At 41.6% G+C, this 21,107-nt stretch overlaps 1 protein-coding gene across 1 annotated transcript in view; it reads left to right on the top strand.

The window, feature by feature from the left end:
- Window positions 1-17,521, top strand: part of slc7a10a (solute carrier family 7 member 10a) — a 32,068-nt gene extending 14,547 nt beyond the window's left edge. Inside the window, exons 4-11 of the mRNA XM_069687113.1 lie at window positions 10,388-10,513; window positions 11,959-12,112; window positions 13,030-13,153; window positions 13,627-13,730; window positions 13,850-13,946; window positions 14,275-14,424; window positions 15,390-15,567; window positions 15,686-17,521. Of these exons, the coding sequence (XP_069543214.1) occupies window positions 10,388-10,513; window positions 11,959-12,112; window positions 13,030-13,153; window positions 13,627-13,730; window positions 13,850-13,946; window positions 14,275-14,424; window positions 15,390-15,567; window positions 15,686-15,786 (1,034 nt within the window). The 3' untranslated portion in view covers window positions 15,787-17,521. The remainder of the gene's footprint in view (window positions 1-10,387; window positions 10,514-11,958; window positions 12,113-13,029; window positions 13,154-13,626; window positions 13,731-13,849; window positions 13,947-14,274; window positions 14,425-15,389; window positions 15,568-15,685) is intronic.
- Window positions 17,522-21,107: the final 3,586 nt, after the last annotated feature.

Below are 21,107 nucleotides of genomic sequence, written 5' to 3' on the forward strand. Positions count from 1 at the left end.
AAGAGGTGAAAAAGAGGAATATTTATATTTTCCTTCAGGACTGCGTGGTGGTTTGCATGGTCCACAGTCCACACTGATGGTAAGTGTGGGACTCGTCTGGTTTTGGTCTTGACTTGGTCTTCATGCACTCTGGTCTTGGACATAACTTGTTCTTAATCTAGGTGGCTTGACTGCAAAACAACAGTTTGAGAGCTCTGTAAATACGACACGCTGGTGAAATTACCCTTCTTCCTGACTGTTCTTCTCATTGACAGGTCTAATAAGGGGTGTAGCTGGCACAAATATCCATATACAAATAGTTTCAGGCGTTTCTATGTCTGATTGTGGCGAGTTGTGCAAGTGTAAATGAGACTTGTGGTGCCAAGGGATTTAGATTTATAAAACAGAAACATGCATACGTGCAGCTTTATAAATCCCGCAAACAATGTGTATGCTTATTTTTTTGTTGTGCGAACAGAGTTTTAGTCTTCAGAGAATTAAATGCATCTGGCCCCAGATATTAAACCCTGCCAGCTGGTTTTGATGGACAACCTTAATATATTCAATAAAGTAGGCCTAAGAAAGCAGGCTGATATTCTTTTTTTTTTTAACTTTATTGAGTTTTTGCATGAACAAAAACAGTCACAGACAAAATACATAGCAGGTCCAAAGGGAATGGTTCAACATCACATACAATTGTTTTAAGTTTGCAAAGCATTGTGGGTTGCTCTACTGCCTTTAACAGAAAAACGGTACACAGAGACCGTACATTACCAGAACCCAGTGATGCCCATACAGATGTCCAGGTGAAGGGTACAACAATAATTAAATGAATCCCCTGCAGTAATAATACGATATTTTGACCATTTCATCCAACAAATGTATCAATGGAAAAGTTTCAGGGAGAAAGTCAACCTTTCCATATTGTTAATTTCCTACACAATCTCGATCCACTAGCTTTGTAGGAGGGTCATCGATCATCCATTTCCTGGTTATGCTTTTTTTACTGGCTGCGAGCAGTATTTGGAGAAGGTACTAGTCCCGGGAGTTGAATTCGGGTGTAATATTACCTAGATGTTGTACTGAAGTCATGATTAATCTCCAGGCCAATTATAGATTGTATCTCTGCTGCTACCAGACAGTAGGGTTGAATCGAAGCGCTGTCCCAAAAGATGTGGAAGTGATCAGCCAGGGACATTTCACACTTCCTCCAGCAGGGACCATATCCTCGTTTGCCAAACAGGAGTGATGAAAAATCTAATAATATTTTTCAATATGAACTCTCTCCATAACCAAGCTGATATTCAAATACGAATGGAAACTTTTTATGTTCTTTGACATTGTGACAAAAGCTGCTGCCAGACGATGAGATAAGATAAGATAGAGCTTTATTAATCCTAAAGGAAATGGCTTTCACAGTCACACTGTACTGTGTACTGTTTTAATGTTTTGTTCCTTCAGTTGAGTTTTTGTTTGGCCCATTATGTGCGTCTGGAAAACTTGTTCTTACTTTTCTTCAACTACAGACATCCCGAGTGTGGAGACTGTGGATGAAGCAGTGCGCAGGCAAAGAGAACATACAGACATCATGTGCAAATTATATTTCAGTGCTGTTGAATAATTTCAATTAAATGTTGGCAGTCAGAGATTTCCTGACAGGCCCAGTTGTGCTCTGGTGTGTTCTTCTAAGAATAGGAGCTGGACAGGCCACAGACGCAGCGTCATGTGCCTTGTACACACATTTACTCTGTAACATCGCTTTATTCTGTCTGATATAAACCACCAATCTGCTGAAAAAAGTATATTTTTTTAGATTTCCTGACCACGTCGGGCTTGTTTTTTGTTTTTTTTAAACTCTTTATTTATAGATCATTTTCATCTTTTAGTACAGGAAGGTAAAACAAAAGACAAATACAAAACATTGAACAATTACCCATATTCAAGGTCCGGGGGTGATCAGTAAATACAAAAGACAAAGTATCAAACCCAGTACGTGCATACAGACGTCAGGCTTGTTATTGAATTTGTTGAACGCTGAGCAAAACTCCTTTAGAGTTTGATTTAGGGATCGTGGTCAGTCAGCAGACTCACAGCGACAACCGTCTGCAGAGGGAAACATAAGAGTGGTTCACTCTGTAAATAAAAATAACTTAATGTGGAGGCAGGGTGACTCATACGATCATCATTATGCACAAACTGGTAAGATCTCATCACTGTTTTGTTCTATCATGACAGGAACAAACACAAATGCTAACGTGTAAGTCATTGTAACCATTGGCCTAAGGCTTCAAATATAAAAGAAGGGGACTGATGCTAAAAGTGCCTTTACATTGAGAAAACTAGAACATTTCAGTGTGTTAAAGAGTAAATACGATAAAACACACATGTGCAACAGAGAGCAACAAGGACCAAGCAAATGAGAGTCTTGGTACATCAGTTCAGACATGTCCACACACAGCTCTGTGAGACACACATAGTGGGAAACATCCAGCATTCCTATCATACAGGTTTCATGGAATTCACAATCACTTCACAAGACACTTTTTGCCCCAGAGCAAAACTGCACAAAACCAGACATGAGCGCGCAAAACCTTCTAGTCAAACCATGTATATGTTTGTTCATCATCTTCATGACTCCTCTTCTAGATGTTATTCTAAATGCAGTTTAGCCTTATTGTAAAGTTTATTTATTCAATCAAAATAGTCTGTTTCATACTTTCATTTTACACATCATTTGTTGTTTAAAAAACTATAGACAGAGAGATTTTGCAAAGATCATTTTGTACTCCTTTTATCTTGACTTGTATAGTTAGCTGCACAGTCTGCCTTTACCAGCCTGTTTTGTTTCTTTCTTGTCTTGGACAAATAAAGAGCATTTAAGTCTGAAAAGAAGTTAAATAAATAAATAGTTACAGTTACGGCTGGGTGCACCCTCTCTCTCCACCTCTCCTTCACTGGCTGTAGTATGTTGGTTGTCAGCTTGTCTCTGTATTTATTTACCCAGAGTAAATCCTGCAGATTTACTGTAGCCTGCAGACACCTTGCTGTGGATACACAGGACTGTGGGGTTACTGCCAGTTCAGCGACTCCGGTGAGCAGATCCTGGACCAGGAGGAGGCGTGCCCGAGGTTAAAGCCCCCAGATAAATCTGTAGCGAGTTGGGATCAGAATCCATTAAGAGTAAAAGCAGTAATTAGTTTAGTATTCTAGTGCTGAGGCAGCGCTCAATGGAAGCGGTGACAGCAGGACACAGATTTACCTGCGCTGTCACATTCAAAGCCCGCTGGCACCTCCTTCCTGTCAGGGTCAACACAGAGGGAAGCAGAGGGAGGAGGTGGTGGTGGTGGTGGAGGGAGGGGGTTCACAGGAACACAGGAGCGGAAATGCATGTAACACCCCGAGGGTAACTGACTATAAAACACTGCCGTGTCGTAGGGAGAGAGAAAGCTCTGCCCGGTGCCACCAAAACATCCTGCCAAAAATTCACGTGTGTGTGTGTGTGTGTGTGTGTGTGTGTGTGTGTGTGTGTGTGTGTGTGTGTGCATGTGTGTGTGTGTGTGTGTGTGTGTGTGTGTGTGTGCGTGTGCGTGTGCGCCAGCGGAAGCAGTTTGTTCAGATTTCTGTGGTGGGAGGGGAACCATTCCACCATGATGGATGAGATGGTCGATAACACCCCCTGCCCTTATATGCTCCTACACACACACACACACACACACACAAACACATACTTGCTGGACCATTACTGTAGAGAGAGCGGTTTTGTGTAAAAGCAAAGGAAAGAAAAATATTGAAATGATCAGAGAGGAGGATGCAGAAAAGAAGATTAGAGTGGTGTAAAGTAGGCCTGCAGGATATGAGACAGTGTGCGATTACATCGAACAATATTGACAACAATATGAAGTGCGATAAATAAACTTTAAGTGTGCATATTAGCTTAACTGTTAATTGCTATGTCTATTTGCTGTTCTCCATGTTTTACACAATACCTGTGTTTGCAACATGTTTTTTCACCTCTGAATTGACACAAATTAATCTGAGGGTAGCTGAAAGCTGCTTGGACTTCTCATCATATCAATATGGTGTGAATGCACGGCCATTACATTCAGCGCTTCCTCAGTAGGTAACATTTGCACATGCTGAGTAAGAAAACATAAAATGTATATAATATGCGAATAATTCAGAACTTAACGATGTGTAATGAATGCTCATTTTGTGATAACGATGAAATTGTAATTAATTGCTCAGCCCTAGTTTAAACCATCAGGAGTTGACATTGAACCATTGATGTACATTTGAAGTTATTTATGTAGCTAAATGTATTTTACTTAAAGGTATGATAAGTAGGATTTTTCCTTGCATTTTGTCAACAACACATTCAAACTGGGCCCCTCCTCCTGGGCTCTTCGTCACCAGAAGTTCACTCTCACTCTCTCGTGCGAGAACACGCCCACCCCACCGAGTTAACACCGACAGCATCACGGTTATGCTAACCGCTGGCTAGCTTTGTGCTAGCATGCCATCCGCCGGTTAGCTTGTCCTACCGGGTTTGAGGCACCTGCCTGTCCAACAGAAAGAAGACCAACTCTGCATCGCTCTTTTGCCATGTTCGCCGGTCTGAATGGGGCCCAGTTGCTAATTTGAACCACTCCCACACTCACCTTTACGCTGTGACTGGCTCAGGGAACCAAAACAGGGCCCCTCCTTAAAACATCCCGTGCAAAGCAAAACAACTGAATAGATGCAGAGGGAAGGGTCTCACAAGGGTCTTCACACACTCACCAACACACATGTATAGAGCCATAAGTGATGATTTATATTATATTTGTAAAAAGTAAAAACGTCTATATTTTATTTTTCTCGGGAAAATCCTTCTTATGATACCTTTAATTAGACTACACAAACACTACAAAGCCTACAGAAGACTATTTAAACATTAAATCAGGATTTATCAGAGTTAATTGAAATATTGAGAGATTTTAAATCAAATCAAATTTTATTTGTATAGCGCCAAATCATAACCAAAGTTATCTCGAGACACTTTACAAAAAGAGCAGGTCTAGACCAACTCTTTGTTATGCTATTTAAAGAGAGGCCCAACATGAATCACCATGGGTAGCACTTAGCAACATTCGGCTCACTGGCAAGGAAAAACTTCCAATGTTTTCTGTCTTTCTGGTGTTTGGAAATGTTAAGACGTTGTGGTGTTGTATTTAGAAAGCTTTGACTGAGACAAGAGTTAAGAGCTTAGAGAGAAGAGACGAGACGAGATGAAACTAAATCAAACACTTTTAAGATTACAACACAATGCTTTTTAGATTACATAAGATCAACGTTTTTCTCAACCTTTACACGTCAGTACAAGTAAAATAGTCTAAGTGACACCTCAGTGTGCAGGATTGAGCTGACATGAGAGTATTTTTTAAATTGTTGTTTGTATTTATTAATCACACTGATTTCCTTTGTGCATAAAAAGGATAATTAAAGTACAAATGCATTACCGTTCTCTGAAGCAGACACATGCAACATGTTCAGACAAAACAACATGAACGTTGTATCTTTCATTGTTTATTTAACCTAATGTGTGCCACACCTGTTATGTAAATGTGATAGTATTTAAATGAGCCTTCAGTCACCTTAGAAGTTGTTACTGAAACATCAGTCCAGAATGGTAAAGTGTCTTTACATTTAAGCAGGGGTTGACAGTGAGCACAATTTTCCACTGGCACTCCGGGCCATTAACTTCCCAAATTCACCGGCCCTGCCATTAAAACCACTGGCCCTGAGATCATTTGTTATTTCGGAATTTTTCTATGTGAAATTCAGTTTCTCCTTATGTAAGGGTTCTTATTACTGAATATGTGTTCAGTCAATTGTGGAATTATTATAACTTATAACTTGTAAACATAGACCAAAATAAGCATATGGATATTAAGAGGCTTCCTTTCACACTCTTGGTTCAGCAACTCTGACACCCGCATGAATAAGTAGTAATAGCTGCAGTTGCGTTACTTATAAGCTGTACCTACCATTTCTGACGCTGTTCAATGTTGTATGTTTAATTAGCGTGATCTGCCTGTGAGAGTAACTTTTTCAAACGAAATCGTAATGTCTCCTACTTCCTGTAGCCTTTAAACAGTCCGCACCACGTCCGCTCCGTGAATGGTCTGTTTATGTAGCCACAGCGCTAACGTGCACCGGGACCGGCTGCAGCTGATAACGGGAACACACACACTTGCAATCTCACGCAACGGCCCTTTTGAAAAAAGGAAACATGTGTATTTATACTGGTCCGCGGTAGCTTGCTAATGTCAGTTAGCGGGTTTCGAGAAGGACAGCTGCTCTGTTGCGAGTGCAGGGAGTAGCGTGTAGCGTGTAACGTGTTGTTGACAGCAGTAGCCATTCTGCGTAGAAAGTAATTAGTCCTGTCCATCGGGACTGTGAATCTCAGGAGGGCTACTATATTGTTTACACTGTGGGCTTGTGGATCTTACTGGCACACCAGGCCAGTTTAATGCTTAATCTACTGGCCAGGTGGGTGAAAAACATACCGTCGGGCCACGGGGCCAGTGCTTATGTCGAGCCCTGATTTAACGAGATGCATGTCTGAAAGGGGTTTATAACACCACAACATCATGCACTGTACAGCATACAGTGTCTATTATACAGCATACACAACATAGTTCTCCCACTGCAACATGTTTAACACACACTTTAAATCATGGCGTAGTGTATAAAAGCTTTCTGCTCATTCTCTTGCTGCATCCCTGTTGTTATATGACTAACCTGAAATCTATAGGCCTCCACCTATAGGCTCTGAGGCTGAAGCTGTAGCTTTTCTTTAAAGGGGAAGTCATTACTGTTACTCCCTGTTGAGTCTTACATATTCTACACTTACATAATAATCTCTTCCACAGCAGTAGGCTGACTGAACTGCAGTAATGGTACATAAAGTCCGATTTGTGTTGTTTCATGCACAGGAGTGGACATGGGTGCAAGAAGAGTGCACAAAAGTCTTTCTTCCTCTGACTCACACTTCTTACTGAGTTTACCTCCCACTCTGAGCCTGCACTTGAGTTAGAGGGCGACTGGAGAGCCACTTACGCTCGCTCGGATTGGCTCACTTGGAATTCATCCAGCCCTTGTTATGGTGGCACTCGCGAACAAAAATGAGGGTCAGAGTGAAAGTCAGTGGAGTGCGCGCACACGCACAGAGACTTTATGCAAGTAGGAAACAGGAAGTAACTTCTGTCTGTTTTGACAGGAAAGATGATCTTTTTATTTGACTTCTCTGTGTGCTGAGGAAGAGGAATGTGGTGTCAGTGTGACCGCAGAGTTCAGGCTTTAACATAAATATCAAGAGGCAGCAGGATACATGCAGAGACTGGGAATAGACACAGGCAATATACAACATGTTTCACGTGAAGAGGATTACGTATATGTGTGTTTTTGTTGAAGGCCTGCTTCAGTTTGTACATCTCTGCATTACATGTCTTTGCTCTGTCAGTGCAGGATGATTTTGATGCAATGTATCCTGTATTTTCTTTATAAGGGTTATAATTAAATTACATGTACATTAAAGTTATAATCTCGAAGATCTCTGGCAGCAACTGTGGCGATAAACTGTAATTGTGGGAGCACACTTCCCAGATATCCAGACAGTGTTGCATGTGTGACGTCCACGGTTGGCTCCGGTTCTAACTCTTTTGTTTCTCTTTTGTTGTTGAATTTGTTTCTTTTTCTTTGGATTTTCACTTATTGTTGAAGTTGTATCTGTAGTCATCGATCTTTCCTTTGTTTGTTCAGCCATAGTAGATTACTGTTTACTCGCAACACCTGCAGAGACCGGAAAAGCAGCCGCTTAGCTCCGCCTACCCTCTCTGGCAGACCAACCACTGCTGGCTGATGGAAAACGCGTCACTAACTGGGCGCCGCTTGTGATTTTCTAAGAGAAAGTCCCACCAGCCACCCAGTCTGTAATAATACTATATACTGCAAATGTAAAGGCTTTCATCAGTGGGCCATCGGCTCACTCACCATTGTGTTACCTCATTCAGTGATCGATAGGTACTTAACTGACATTTATTTAAATAACAATCTTTGAAATTATATCTTTAATTGGAGATTCTTTTAAAGTGGATTTTTAATCTTTTTTTGCATATCCATCTATCCATGTTTATTTCTTGGGCCTCATTGTGAAAAAAACACTTGTTTGCCAGGGATTTTTAGAGGTCTGCCCCCTAAAAGACCCTGAGTTGACCTGCATTTTGACAGTCGAATCTCTGCAGTTAACTGCGTCATTGTACACAGAGCAAACAGACTTGTCTCAAACCTTGTCTCAGAATGGCCTTTCTGTGTTCATAGTTCATGAGGTGTTCATGAGGCTTTCTCTAAAACAAAAAGACCCAGTGATAAAAACCAGTCAAAACATGGAATAAAGCAGTTTCAAGTAATAAATCAGTGTTTCTGCGAGGCTCTTTGGTGTGCGCAGGACGTCAGGAGGTGCTGTGATCGGCTTGCTTTTTTCTAAGTTAAGATTTAACAGGATTTTTCTTCGGAAGTTGAATTATCAAGAAGGTCTTCTGTGTACCCAGTAAACAGGCCCCGTGATTAAAACCAGTCAAAACACTGAATAAAGCAGTTAAAGATCTGTTACTATTTGACTCTCGTCATCAGGGCTTCATGGACTGTAAGCTGAGCTGTTGTAACTGTAGCTCAGCTTGTTTCTGTTTGCAGACGGGGGACTAACATCCTTTTTCCTGTTAAATAATATAGTCAAGTCAAGTCAAATTTATGTATACATATATAGCACATTTAAAACAACGTAAGCTGACCAAAGTGCTTTACAGAACAGATAAAACAGTGCAAGAGATACAACAGATTATAAATATAACACACCACAGTGTACAATTTCACATGCATACATACACACACGTATATACACCCATACATACAAAATACTCATGAACCATTTCAAAACTTCTTCATGGGCTTTAAGTATTTTCAAAGGCCAAGGAAACGAGGTGGGCTTTGAGCGGAGCTTTGAATGAATTTATCGAGTCTGCCCTTTTGACACGAGGAGGCAATGAGTTCCACAGGTTGGGTCCAACAACTGAAAAGGTGCGATCACCCCGTAGTTTTCGCTTAGCCCGAGGGACGACCAGCAGGGACTGCTCTGAGGATCTGAGTGCTCGTGGTGGGGTATAGGGGGTTAAAAGGTCTGCTAGGTACGAAGGAGCCAGTCCATGGAGCGACTTAAAAACAAGTAATACAATTTTAAATTTTATTCTGAATCTAACAGGTAGCCAGTGGAGAGAGGCGAGTACAGGGGAAATATGATCACGCTTTCGTGTACCTGTTAAAAATCTGGCAGCAGCGTTTTGCACATACTGCAGACGTGAGAGGGAGGACTGACTGACCCCCACATATATAGTTACAAACGAAGGTGATGTAACCTTAAAACATTTAGAAAGTTGTCCTGAGGAAATGTTTGAATGTCAGGTTACCAGCTGGACCTTATGGAAGACTGTTTCATGAGAGTCTTATACATTAAATATGGCCTTTCTGTGTGGAGTGTGCATGTTCTCCCCGTACATGCGTGGGTTCCCTCCGAGTACTCCAGCATCCTCCTACAGTCCAAAGACATGCTCGTTAGGCTCATCGGTGACTCTAAATTGCATAAGGTGTGAACGTGAGTGTGAAAGGTTGTCTGTCTCAGCCCTGTGCTTGACTGGCGATAAATCCAGCGTGTACCTGCCTCTCGCCCAATGACAGCTGGGATAGGCCCCAGCCCCCCCGCGACCCTGAACAGGCTAAGCCGTATGGATACTGTTAGATGGTTAGTCAGATGCAGGTGTTTATTGTGAGTAATTCAAGACATTGATTCTTGTCTTTTTCAAATGAAAAGGCAGAACTATAGAGCACTTTAATCTGGTAAAGTCACATCTGACTGATACACATTATGTTTTATAAGGTCAATAGCAGAGCTAGACTAATGCACTGTAAACTATGAGGACAGTCAAGAATCTAACCTTTCTACTCGAGCAGCGGAGCCTGAGGATGATTTAGGAGCCGCTGAAAGGCAGAGATGTGACCCTGTGCTCGTCTCTAAAATCGTCATCCAATGGGCACTGCCTGTGCTGAGCACACACTGGACAGGGTTGTTAAATCAGCAAGATAACTGGGGAACCATTGTGGAGATTCATGACAGACAAGTACACCATGAAATTGCCCACAAGATCACAGTAAATCCAAAGAACCCCTCTTGGTCTGAATATTTACTTTCATCTTCAGGGCGAAGGTGTAAATGCCCAGCAAGGCCTCAATGATTACGTCCATTATTTTCAAGATCAAGATAAACTTTATTGTCCCACAGGTGGAGGTTATAATCTGCTGTTTGTGTGCTCCACAGTGTTCCTGACCTGGGTGAATTGCTCCAGTGTGCGCTGGGCAACAAGGATACAAGATGTCTTCACTGTAGGGAAACTGCTCGCTCTGTTTCTTATTATAGTGGTCGGACTCGTCCAAATCTGCAGAGGTAACACACACACACACAAACACACAAACACACGTACGTTCTGGTGAGATTAAATCCTCAATTCTCACTCCTCATTTCTGTGGTTTGTGGGTTGGTTTGGAATAAATCATGCAAATGCTGAATAGTTGACATAGATACTGACAAAAATATTAGTACAATGACACACAGTAATTCAGCATTACAATCATATGTAAAGACACATGGAGCGTTAATTAATACAAATAAAATATACCTAATAAAAATGTATTGTCAACTGCTTGCAGATTAGAATTAAGGTGCACTGAGTAAATTTCAAAAATTCTCATTCCTAGTGACATGGTCGGCCGTTGAGTGAACTGCAGCCAACTTTCTTGCATGCCCTCACGCGGACACTCTCACGGATGAACGAGCATCCACTGTTGCCAACTTAGTGACTTTCTTGCTAAATTTAACGACTCTTTAGACCCTCGCGGCAACTTATTCTCTAAAAAAGTGACAAGCGACAAATGTAGCAACATTTTCAGACCCGTGAAAAATATATTGTAATTTATTCCCATGTATGCTGCTCAGAGTAATCGTAGTTCACGGCTCCTCTGCCAACAACTCTGAGTTGCTCTCTCCTCTCTCCTCTTGTCCCGTGCAGCACTGTGCAGGCAGTCAGGGGCAGGGGAGGCTGGCCTTGGGCAGCGGGCAGCATGTGTTCACACCCACTAAACGTTATGCAACTTCTGAAGCTAGTGCTAGCTACTTTCATTGGAAAACAGTTGGCAACACTGTGAGCATCCGGGGTTTTTGCCGAAAACACGGCCGATACGTGTTTATTTGATTTATCAAAATCAACACTGTTTGTCATAATACCTGAGTTAATATCATGTTAGCTGGTGAAGTTATTTGTCAAGCTAGACAACTGACGTACACACTGGGATAGTATTTTGGTAGTCATAACATTAGCGAGTATGCTAAGGTTAGCCTACTAGCTCTAACATAACTACACTGCATGGATCTGGCATTGTGCTTCTATTGACTGTGGAGGAGGCGGAGAATGAGCTCTAGGCAGCGAGGCGAGGAGAGCACACATATATGTCACATCCTCTTCTTTTCACGGGTAAACTGTCCTGAGTGCTTTAGATAGGAATCAGCCCACAGGCTGTTAGAGGCAATGGAGGAAGTTGGGGACGGTCTCAATTTTTCCGTTCCTCTACTATCCCTTCACACATTGGCAATATAAAATGATTAATACATGTAAAATCTTACATAGTGCACCTTCAATGTTTAAAAAGATGTAGTTAATAAACCTTTCAACCAAAATGTTGCAGCCTGTGCAACATTTTGCCACGACAGATTGCAATCACCAGACATTTCATAAAAAGGTCATCAAATAAAAACAATCCCAATAATTGAGAAAAATAAATAAAAACAAATTAAACTTTTTAATGTGCACACGTCTCGTCCTCTCACCTTCTCAGGTCACTATGACGCCCTGCGGCCCAGCACGGCCTTTGAGTTCAGTCAGGACCCCTCAGTGGGACAGATAGCGCTGGCCTTCCTGCAGGCCTCCTTCGCCTACAGCGGCTGGAACTTCCTCAACTACGTCACAGAGGAGGTCGTGGAGCCACGCAAGTATGACATGCACATGCACAGATTTTAAACCATTTTATATTATACATGTTTTCATAAACCACAATAGACACTTTATTTGTCTAGAGATGTTCTGATGCCATTTTTACCTTGAATTGGATATTGGCCGATAGTGAGCACACATCAATATCAGTGCCAAAATACACATTTGTATTCTTTTTTAACAGCTGTATAGAACTAAAAACTAAACCTGCATAGGTGTGGACTTATTGCTGTCATTGTTTTATGGCCCGGCTCCCCATACTGAAGTAATTCTAACCTAAAAACAAGCTGAGCTAACATTAGCATTAGCTCGATGCACCCCCTCCGGATGTCCTTTGTCCACTGAGGAGTGTCAGACCAAACTTTTAACATGAAATTGCTTTATTTTGTGTTTTTACCTTTCTTGTTTTGTGTTTTCATCATCTAAACTCAGAATTTTCCAAAATTACAGCCTTAAAATATGCGATTGAAAAATACTGATAGCTGACATTAAGCTAGCTTTGACAGCATACACTCAAAGCTAACAATGCGCTGTTGTTTGCTATCATCACTTGATAATTTACCTGAACTAAGTACGTTCCTAGTTGCAGCCAATACGTATGTGTTATTGCTTTGTAGTCTACCGTGTTGCAAAAAAACATTACATTTTTGGTATCGGTTTATTAACGGGTGAACCTGCGTTTTAGGCTGTATCAGAGGTGTTTTGATAGAACAGAGAACAGCGCTGTATTGGTCTTAATCACTTATTCTTATCCTGTGGAAGAAAATGTACAGCTCAGCCAATTCATTCTGACCTATATGATTGGTTTGAATTCATAGTTTTAACATTATGCCTGTAAAGCCTGCAAAAAAGTTTTTGAACACTTTTACACCCTGATGTGAATACTCATCATCACTTCTGTCATTATTGTTATCAGGAACCTGCCCCGTGCCATCTACATATCCATCCCTCTGGTGACCCTCGTCTACACTTTGACCAACATCGCCTACTTCTCCTCCATGACCCCTGAGGAGCTGCTGGCCTCCAACGCTGTGGCAGTGGTGAGCAGCTCTCCAGCTCTGTTTATGAATGGGTTTTTTTTCTTAGCTTATAACTACAGGCCTGCTAACGCTGAGAATCAGAGCATGAGACAGACCTCCACCAACCAATTAATCAATCAGTCAATAAGATTAGAGTTTTTTCATGATCCCAGGGGCAATCTGGGAAACAGTCATGAGCTGATTTGTCTACTTTTCTTTGAAGAGCTTGAATTATGAGTCTGATAATGTCTGAAACATTCAATGATAACATCACTATTTTTAGTACTTTTAGTAAAAAATCTCCTAAAGAGAATAAAAAGTGGTTATCTAATCTCCTACACACAAACTTCATAGCTTCCCAGAGTCTGATAAATATAGCTTTGCAGGTTGTAAATGAATGCAGTGAAGAATTACTTCTAGGAACTGAATCAATCAATGGGTCAACCTCTCAGTATAGTCAATAATGTGATCCATCAGATGTTGTGTTGTTCCAGACTTTCGGGGAAAAGCTGCTGGGGATGTTCTCCTGGGTGATGCCGATCTCTGTGGCTCTGTCCACCTTTGGAGGAATCAACGGGTATCTGTTCACCTCCTCCAGGTAAAATACACCTTTTTTTGCTCTACAACACAAGCCAAACCTCAATTTTAATATCAAGTGTTCTCCGAACGTGTGTGGTAAAGCTGAACATAAAGGTTTGTGTCTGTTTCTATCTGTAGATTGTGTTTCTCTGGAGCCAGAGAGGGTCACCTGCCTTATCTGCTGGCTATGATCCACCTGAAGAACTGCACTCCCATCCCTGCCCTGCTGGTTTGTGTGAGTACTGCACTCACAGTTTGGTCTTCCCTGCAAGGCTCATAAAACACATGTGTAAAGGAAGTTGACACAGTCAGTCTGATGTCACCCATTGTTTTCGTGGATATTGTTTTGAAGCCTCAAGTTCCATATTTTGTCCATGGCCATCTTGTTTTATTTGAGCCAGAAGTGACCATTTATCCTGCCCTGAAGCATACAGATTTCTTGTCTATAGTCTAAATGGGCTCGTAATTTAGAAATGAATATAATGCTGTACTGAACTTTTGATTTTGCTTTATTGTTTGATTCATATACGTATGACCTTTGAACCCACCTTCTTCTCCCACAGTGCATTGCAACCATAGTCATCTTGTGCATTGGAGAGACACACAACCTGATCAACTATGTGTCCTTTATCAACTATCTGTCCTATGGGGTAACCATTGCCGGCCTCCTCTACCTCCGCAAGAAGAGGCCGAACCTGGCCAGACCCATCAAGGTACACCTTGACACCTGACAGACACAGAGCCACTGCAGGAACAACATGTAGGAGATGTCAACAGCAGGTGTAGAGGCTGCTGACAATAAACATAAATTCTAGCGGCAATTGTTAAACTTTAACTTCAAAAAGAAGTAGTTGTAATTTTGCTAACTAGCTAACTAGATTAGTTCTAATGGCTATTCTTTTGGGCAGCGCCTGTAAGGTTTTGCTCTTTCAGAGACGTTTCCTACTTGAGGAAAAAACAACACACTGTGGACCATGCATGTATTTAGAAGAAAAGAATACTGTTCAAAAATATAGGGTTTCTACAAGTTAACAGAATAGTTTCCTGTCATGTTTGAAGGGCTGCAAGCCAACAGATGTGACTTGTTGTTGCATATTTACCCCCTAAATTCAGACCTCTTTTTTTGGTGCAAACATAAAGAAAGCCTCCAGGCTTCACAAGGCTCTATTAACACAAATCAGCACTATGATTACTTGATTAATATGTGTAACTTCTCACCTTAGCTGAGCAGTATCTTGTAGCATCAGCCGTCAGTCTGTAAAATCCAACATTACCTCAGCAGTCTGAGTGGAAGCTGAGCTGTCAGTGGGATAATTTATGGACTCTGGCTCTGGATGTGACTTCCTGCTACTTTTCACTCAACATGAACATGGATTATATTTTGGCGCCCCCTGGTGTCCTAAAGCTCTAATTCATGAAACGTGTCAGCCTTGACAGAATACATGCTCTGTTTTCATGTATCAAAATAATAAACATCACAAACAACACAGTTAGTTTTGTTTGTGTCTCATACATTGTTATTTTAATGATATATGATCACATCCCTACACAGGGAATGAAAAGTGTTTGTTTGCTCATATATGATGTGTTTAGTTTAGGTTGAAAATTAAAACGTCTGCTCTAAAAGTGGCAACTCTTCAGTATTCTGTGCAATTATGTGTGTATCTTTTGTGTGCAGGTGAACATGTTGATCCCCATCAGCTACATGATATTCTGGGTGGTGCTGCTGGGCTTCAGTCTGTACTCTGAACCCGTGGTTTGTGGCCTGGGAATGGTCATCATGCTGACTGGAGTCCCTGTGTTCTTCGTGGGAGTGAGGTGGAAGGACAAACCTAAATGGGTCTACAGGATAGTTGGTGAGTTTGTCTTTGCAACTGTACATTAATATTAATTTATATATTTTTTTAAAAGCTTAAATATGTAAGGAGCAATCCTCTGTGAATAAAACATCTTCTGTTGTGTTTTGTGTTGCAGAAAAAGCCACATACATTGGCCAGAAGGTGTGTTATGTGGTGTTTCCTCAGGGAGACCCTTCAGAGACTGAACCCCTCACTGCCTCCAAAGCCACTGATTGATCAGTGCAGCCAACCAGGAATTCCAGTTTTACATCCACGCCTGTACTTCCAGTTTTTGCGTAAAAGTTTGTCACATTGTTCGGTCAGTTTTTGAACGGTTACGGGATGGTTTCGTCCATGTTCCTGAGCAGGTGCAGCCTGAATGGGGCTCCACATGTATAAAGAAGCAGATGGTTATACTTTGGGCATTAGTTTGTTAAGCCCTGAAGCTGCGCAATGTGTTTTTATTTTATTTGTTGGTTTGGTAGTACTGCCCCTCCATCCTCCTCGCCAGTATGCCAAGTTTTCTTTCTCATCTTTATCTCATCATCTTCATCTTCTCTCAAGGAATCTGTCATCCTCTGCTCCATTTCCAAGACACTCTTCTTCTATGACTAAATCCTTGAGCTAATGTGCCTTATGAAATGTATATGTTGGTATAGTGTTTTGGTTTGTGCGGGTATTTTGATGGTGTAATAACTTTTATGAGGTCAATATGCAAGCAGATTCTGCAATTAGCAATACTTGTCTATTACTGCTGCTACCTACAGCTCTGTTTCACTAATTACTCACATGATGTTTACCACTTGTGGATGAGTATCTCTGTCTTTATATCTCTGCCTGGCTACAGTATACTTTATACTTTACACCCTGTGTTCCCTCTATATGTTTTTATTATGTCACTACTCTCTTTGAGATGCTGAAGGTGCCTTCCTGTTACTATAAGAGAGATTATCTTCATAACACTCGACAGCAGCCACACCAGCCAGCAACATGCACAACATAGGAGAGACAGGAGGAAGTACGTCAGCAGAACGAATGGCTGACTCGTAAATGAATAAGCTGCATGATTACACACGTCCACAGGCTGCTCTTCAGGTTTTGAAAGTTCACCTGTCTCCTCAAGCCTCTGTTGAGTTTTGGAAATGTTCTCATCTCTAGGAGTGCCACTGTGAACTCTTTCAAGGTGCTCGACCTGCTAAGACAGTTAATAGATTTCTTACCTGATGTGATGATACAGTTATTACCATTAGCATGTTGTTGTATAACATAAGCAGAATCCATCTCGACAGACAGATGGGTGGCTGGCAGTAGATGTTTACTTGTGCATGAGTCTTCTGTCAGTTCCCCATATACACTTAGTATTTCAATCAGGCCATGATAATCAAATTATCAAAGATTATTAAGGTTAAATTGATTTCCTGACAGAAGTTTGGTACCACTACCTTCATACAGTATGCTTAATTACTGTGGTGTAAGAGACATTGGTGTTTACATGCATTTGGAATCTCTTATAGCACTTGCGTATCAGCTGTTTATGTTGTAACAGAGCATATGAAGTGTGGGCCAGTGGCCTTTTTAACATGATGTAAACCAGCAGGTTGGATTATTAAATCTACAAAGAGACTCACATTTACAACAATATGTATGCCTGTCTGCCATATCCAGGCGCCGTTAACTGGGTTGAGATCTGTAAATACTGTGTAAAAAAAAAAAACTGTTACAAGTGCACCACAGACTCCTTCAAAGATCACATTCCTCAGACATGTTGTGATACATTTACATACTGTACATTGATGGGTGTACCTCTGTGTTTTGTAAAAGAGTGTGAAGTTGTATAAGAATAACAATGTAATTGCTTATTAAATATAGAAACTTTAAGAAGAATCGTTTTATGTATATAATGTGTGTGTGTGTTGTGTCCTCAATAGAATCGTCTATCTGTCTCTGGTTTCAAGAGTAAAGTCAATTCTCAAGCGCCTTCGACCTGCATTCTTTCTAATAGCCAGCAGGGGGAGACTGCTCTGGTTGCAAACACCAGTCCAATTTTTTTGGAACCATATGAGAAAATGAGCTACTTTTTACTTGATGTATTACCTCAGTAAACATGTTCTCAAAGGGTTTACGGTCTGTTTCATATGGTTCAAGTCTTCTCCGATACAGCAGGATGTTCATTTTGTGGATTTTGGTCCCATTTGGGAGTTAAAACTTGTGTCCAAACACAGTCACTGTAGGCTCCACAAACTAAGATGGCAATGGCCAAACTACAAAACTTTAAAAACAGTAGATCAAAAACCAATGAGTGAAGTGTCTGCAGCTTTGTACACTTTGTTTGTACAGTGAATGATGCTCACATACAAAACTAACATGGAACACAAAAAACGTGTTATTATAAAATCTATCGTTGGCACTGCTATTGTGAAAGTATTTAGCTAAAAAGCACTGCATTGCCCTAAAGCAACATACAGCTTCAGTCATTAGCATGTTGTCATGAACAATTGACTAAGAAGCAATGCCTTGCATTAAGTCACCTACAGCCTCACAGAGCTGTTAGCATGTGACATTAGCATTTAGCTAAAAGCACTGCTGCGCCCTTAAGTAACTTACAGCCTCACACAGCCATTAGCATGTCACATTAAGAAGCATGAGGATATGGTCAGCACAACGATGATTTAGAGACATTGATTTTGACTTTAGAGAGACAGGAGGCTCTCAACTTCTCCATCTCCTCCTGGAGGGAGCTTTTCTCCTGCTGCTGGCGGAGGCGCTCTGTCTCCAGCAGGTCTTTTGCCTCTTTCAGTGCAGTCATGATCTTGTTCCTCTCTGCTACTACTTTATGTCAATAATGCCCCCTCTTCAATTCCTCATGTTTTGGACGTCTTTGCCCAATTTAGCTCTCTCTCTGGATACAAGATCAATTGGTCCAAGTCCCAACTAATGCCTCTTAATCCGTCCTTAAACCCGTCTACACTCCCACCTCATATTCCAGTGGTTAAATCTTTTAAGTATCTAGGTATTAATGTCCATTCTTCTTCACAATCTATTTCCATAAAGAACTTCCAAAACATCCTAAGACAAGTAGAGGAAGACTTGGATAGATGGACTAAATTACCCAACTCCTTAGCAGCTCTTATCTCCATAATCAAAATAGATATTCTCCCCAGGGTAAACTTTTTTTCCAATATGAAACCCCTTCCTCCCCCAAATGGCTATTGGGACAAATTAAACAAAGTAATTTCTAACTTTGTGTGGGGTGGTAAACGACCACGTATTAAGTTGGTCACAATGCAAAGAAATAAAAGTGATGTGGCTCAGCTGTACCAAATTTTACATTGTATTTTTGGTCATATGTATTGCGTCCTGTGTCAACATGGCTTGACCCCAATGCTCAGGTCCCATGGAGACCAATAGAAGAGAACCTTGCTCACCCTCTTCGGTTACAGGATCTTGTTTATTCTGCTTTGCCTCCTAAAATTGCTCGTCAGCTCTGTCCAATCATGTCCTTCTTACTGTCTACATGGCGGTTAGTAGAAAATCACACTCAGACCTCCTTGAAATGGCATATTCATAGCCCCATATTTAATAACTTCAATCTTATAACCAGTTTTCCCAGCTTTCAGTTTTCCCAATGGTCCACAAAAGGTATTGACACTTTGTCGGATATATGGGATGAAAAAGGAATGAGATCATTTAATTATTTGGTTTCTGTATATAATGTCCCTGGTAACTCATTTTTCTTTTACCTCCAACTCAGATTAGCAATACGAACTTACATTTAAAAACTCATTCACTTCATTCTCTGTTAGATGTGAGAGGTCGAACTTGAGGCTTAGTATCTAAGATATATGTACTCCTAATTTCTGAATGCAAACCTCTGCCAGTGCATCAAGTCTGGAATAGGTGATCATATATTGTTATGTAAAGCTAAGAGCGGGTGTCCCCGCTCTGGGTCCCAGGTGCTGAACGGTGATGTAGATAACGCCATTTGCCTCCATGCCTTCTACCATGCCATGAGGAAGCGAGAGATACAACTGGCAGCTGCAGGCTCCGGATGTGCTCCTCTACCCTTTAAGGCCAGCTTAAAGCTGGTGGAGTCGACCTATCTGCTGTACCAGATAACACCTTTGACCTGACACAGCATCTGCAGTAGTGGTTTGTTTTATATTTTAAGCAACAGTCATTTTTTTTTCTCTTCCTCCCCAGGCGACCAAAAATCTGTTCTACTTGCATGTTGGGATGGATATTCTTCAGAGCCTTGAGAAAATGCCAAAGTCAGGTTTGATCATATAGTGTACATATTTTTAGGGAGTTTGAAGATGCTTTGTTATGTCTTCTCTAGGCTGAGCTGTGTTACTTGAAGTTCACTGAGACACTGGAAGTTCCACATCGTCAAAGTAAGCACACAAGTCAAACAAACGACAAACAACCACCACAATGGTGAACAACCGCTTCGAAGTACAAACTTTGTGTAATTTCTACCTCAGCTCCCTCGAGGCTCAAGCGAGGAGCGAGCTGAAGGACAGCGAGGTCAGGCTCACGCAGAGCACAACCGAGGCTAGAGTCCTTTTAGAGATCCAAGAGGACTCCCTGGATCTACTGGCTGAGCTCCAAGAGCAGCGAGAGAACCAGCAGTGGCACTGTGAGAGAGAGCAGCTGCAGAGAGAGATCTCCTGCCTAAAGGAACTGCTGAAAGAGGCTCAGCCAACATTTGAGTACTACCGTCGATCTGAAGCTGCAGCACTACAAGAACAAAGACCTTCATGTGCAGCTGAAGAAGACGAAGGAAGAGAATGAGGCCCTTCAGAACAAGAACGATGCAATGAAGGCCGAGGTCTTCATTGTCAAGTAGCTGAGAGTGATGGATGAGAAGGACGTCGAAAAGATGGCTCGTCGCCTGAAGGAGCAGCTCGCTGGAAAGGAAGCAGCAGAGGTGGAGGCCCCCCACTGAACTCAAAAAAAGTTTATGTATATGTTTTAAAACTTTTGTTTGTTTTTCTGCAGCAGAGGTGGAGGCTCGCTCAAAGGGAAAACAGCTAGAGAGTGATCTTCACTTTGAGCGGGCTGAAGCTCAGAAGCTGAAACAAGAACTAAACGAGATGGAGGAAGCTCTTTGAAAGCAAAAGGAGGAAGCTAAGAAGGCTGTGGAGAAATCCCAGCTAACCCATCAGGCTGAGCTGGAGGAATGCAGAGCAGAGAAGAAGAAGATCATGACTGCACTGAAAGAGGCAAAAGACCTGCTGGAGACAGAGCGCCTCCGCCAGCAGCAGGAGAAAAGCTCCCTGAAAAGGAAACAGCAGGGGTGGAGGCTCGCTCAAAAGAAAAAAAAATGGAGAGTGATCTTCACTTTGAGCGGGCTGAAGCTCAGAAGCTGAAGCAGGGACTGAGCAAGATGAAGGAAGCATTGCTAAAACTAAGAGGGGATGCTAAAAAGGCTGTGGAGAGATCCAAGCTTTCCCATCAAGCTCAGCAGAAGTACAGAGCAGAAAATGAGGAGAACATATCTGCCCTTAAAGAGGCAAAGAATCTGCTGGAGACTCAGCAGCAGCAGGAGAGAAGCCACC

Source organism: Semicossyphus pulcher, unplaced genomic scaffold (assembly GCF_022749685.1).
Source record: "Semicossyphus pulcher isolate SPU_LCO1_2020_fin unplaced genomic scaffold, fSemPul1.0.p SCAF_1, whole genome shotgun sequence".
In the NCBI taxonomy this organism is placed as follows: Eukaryota; Metazoa; Chordata; class Actinopteri; order Labriformes; family Labridae; genus Semicossyphus; species Semicossyphus pulcher.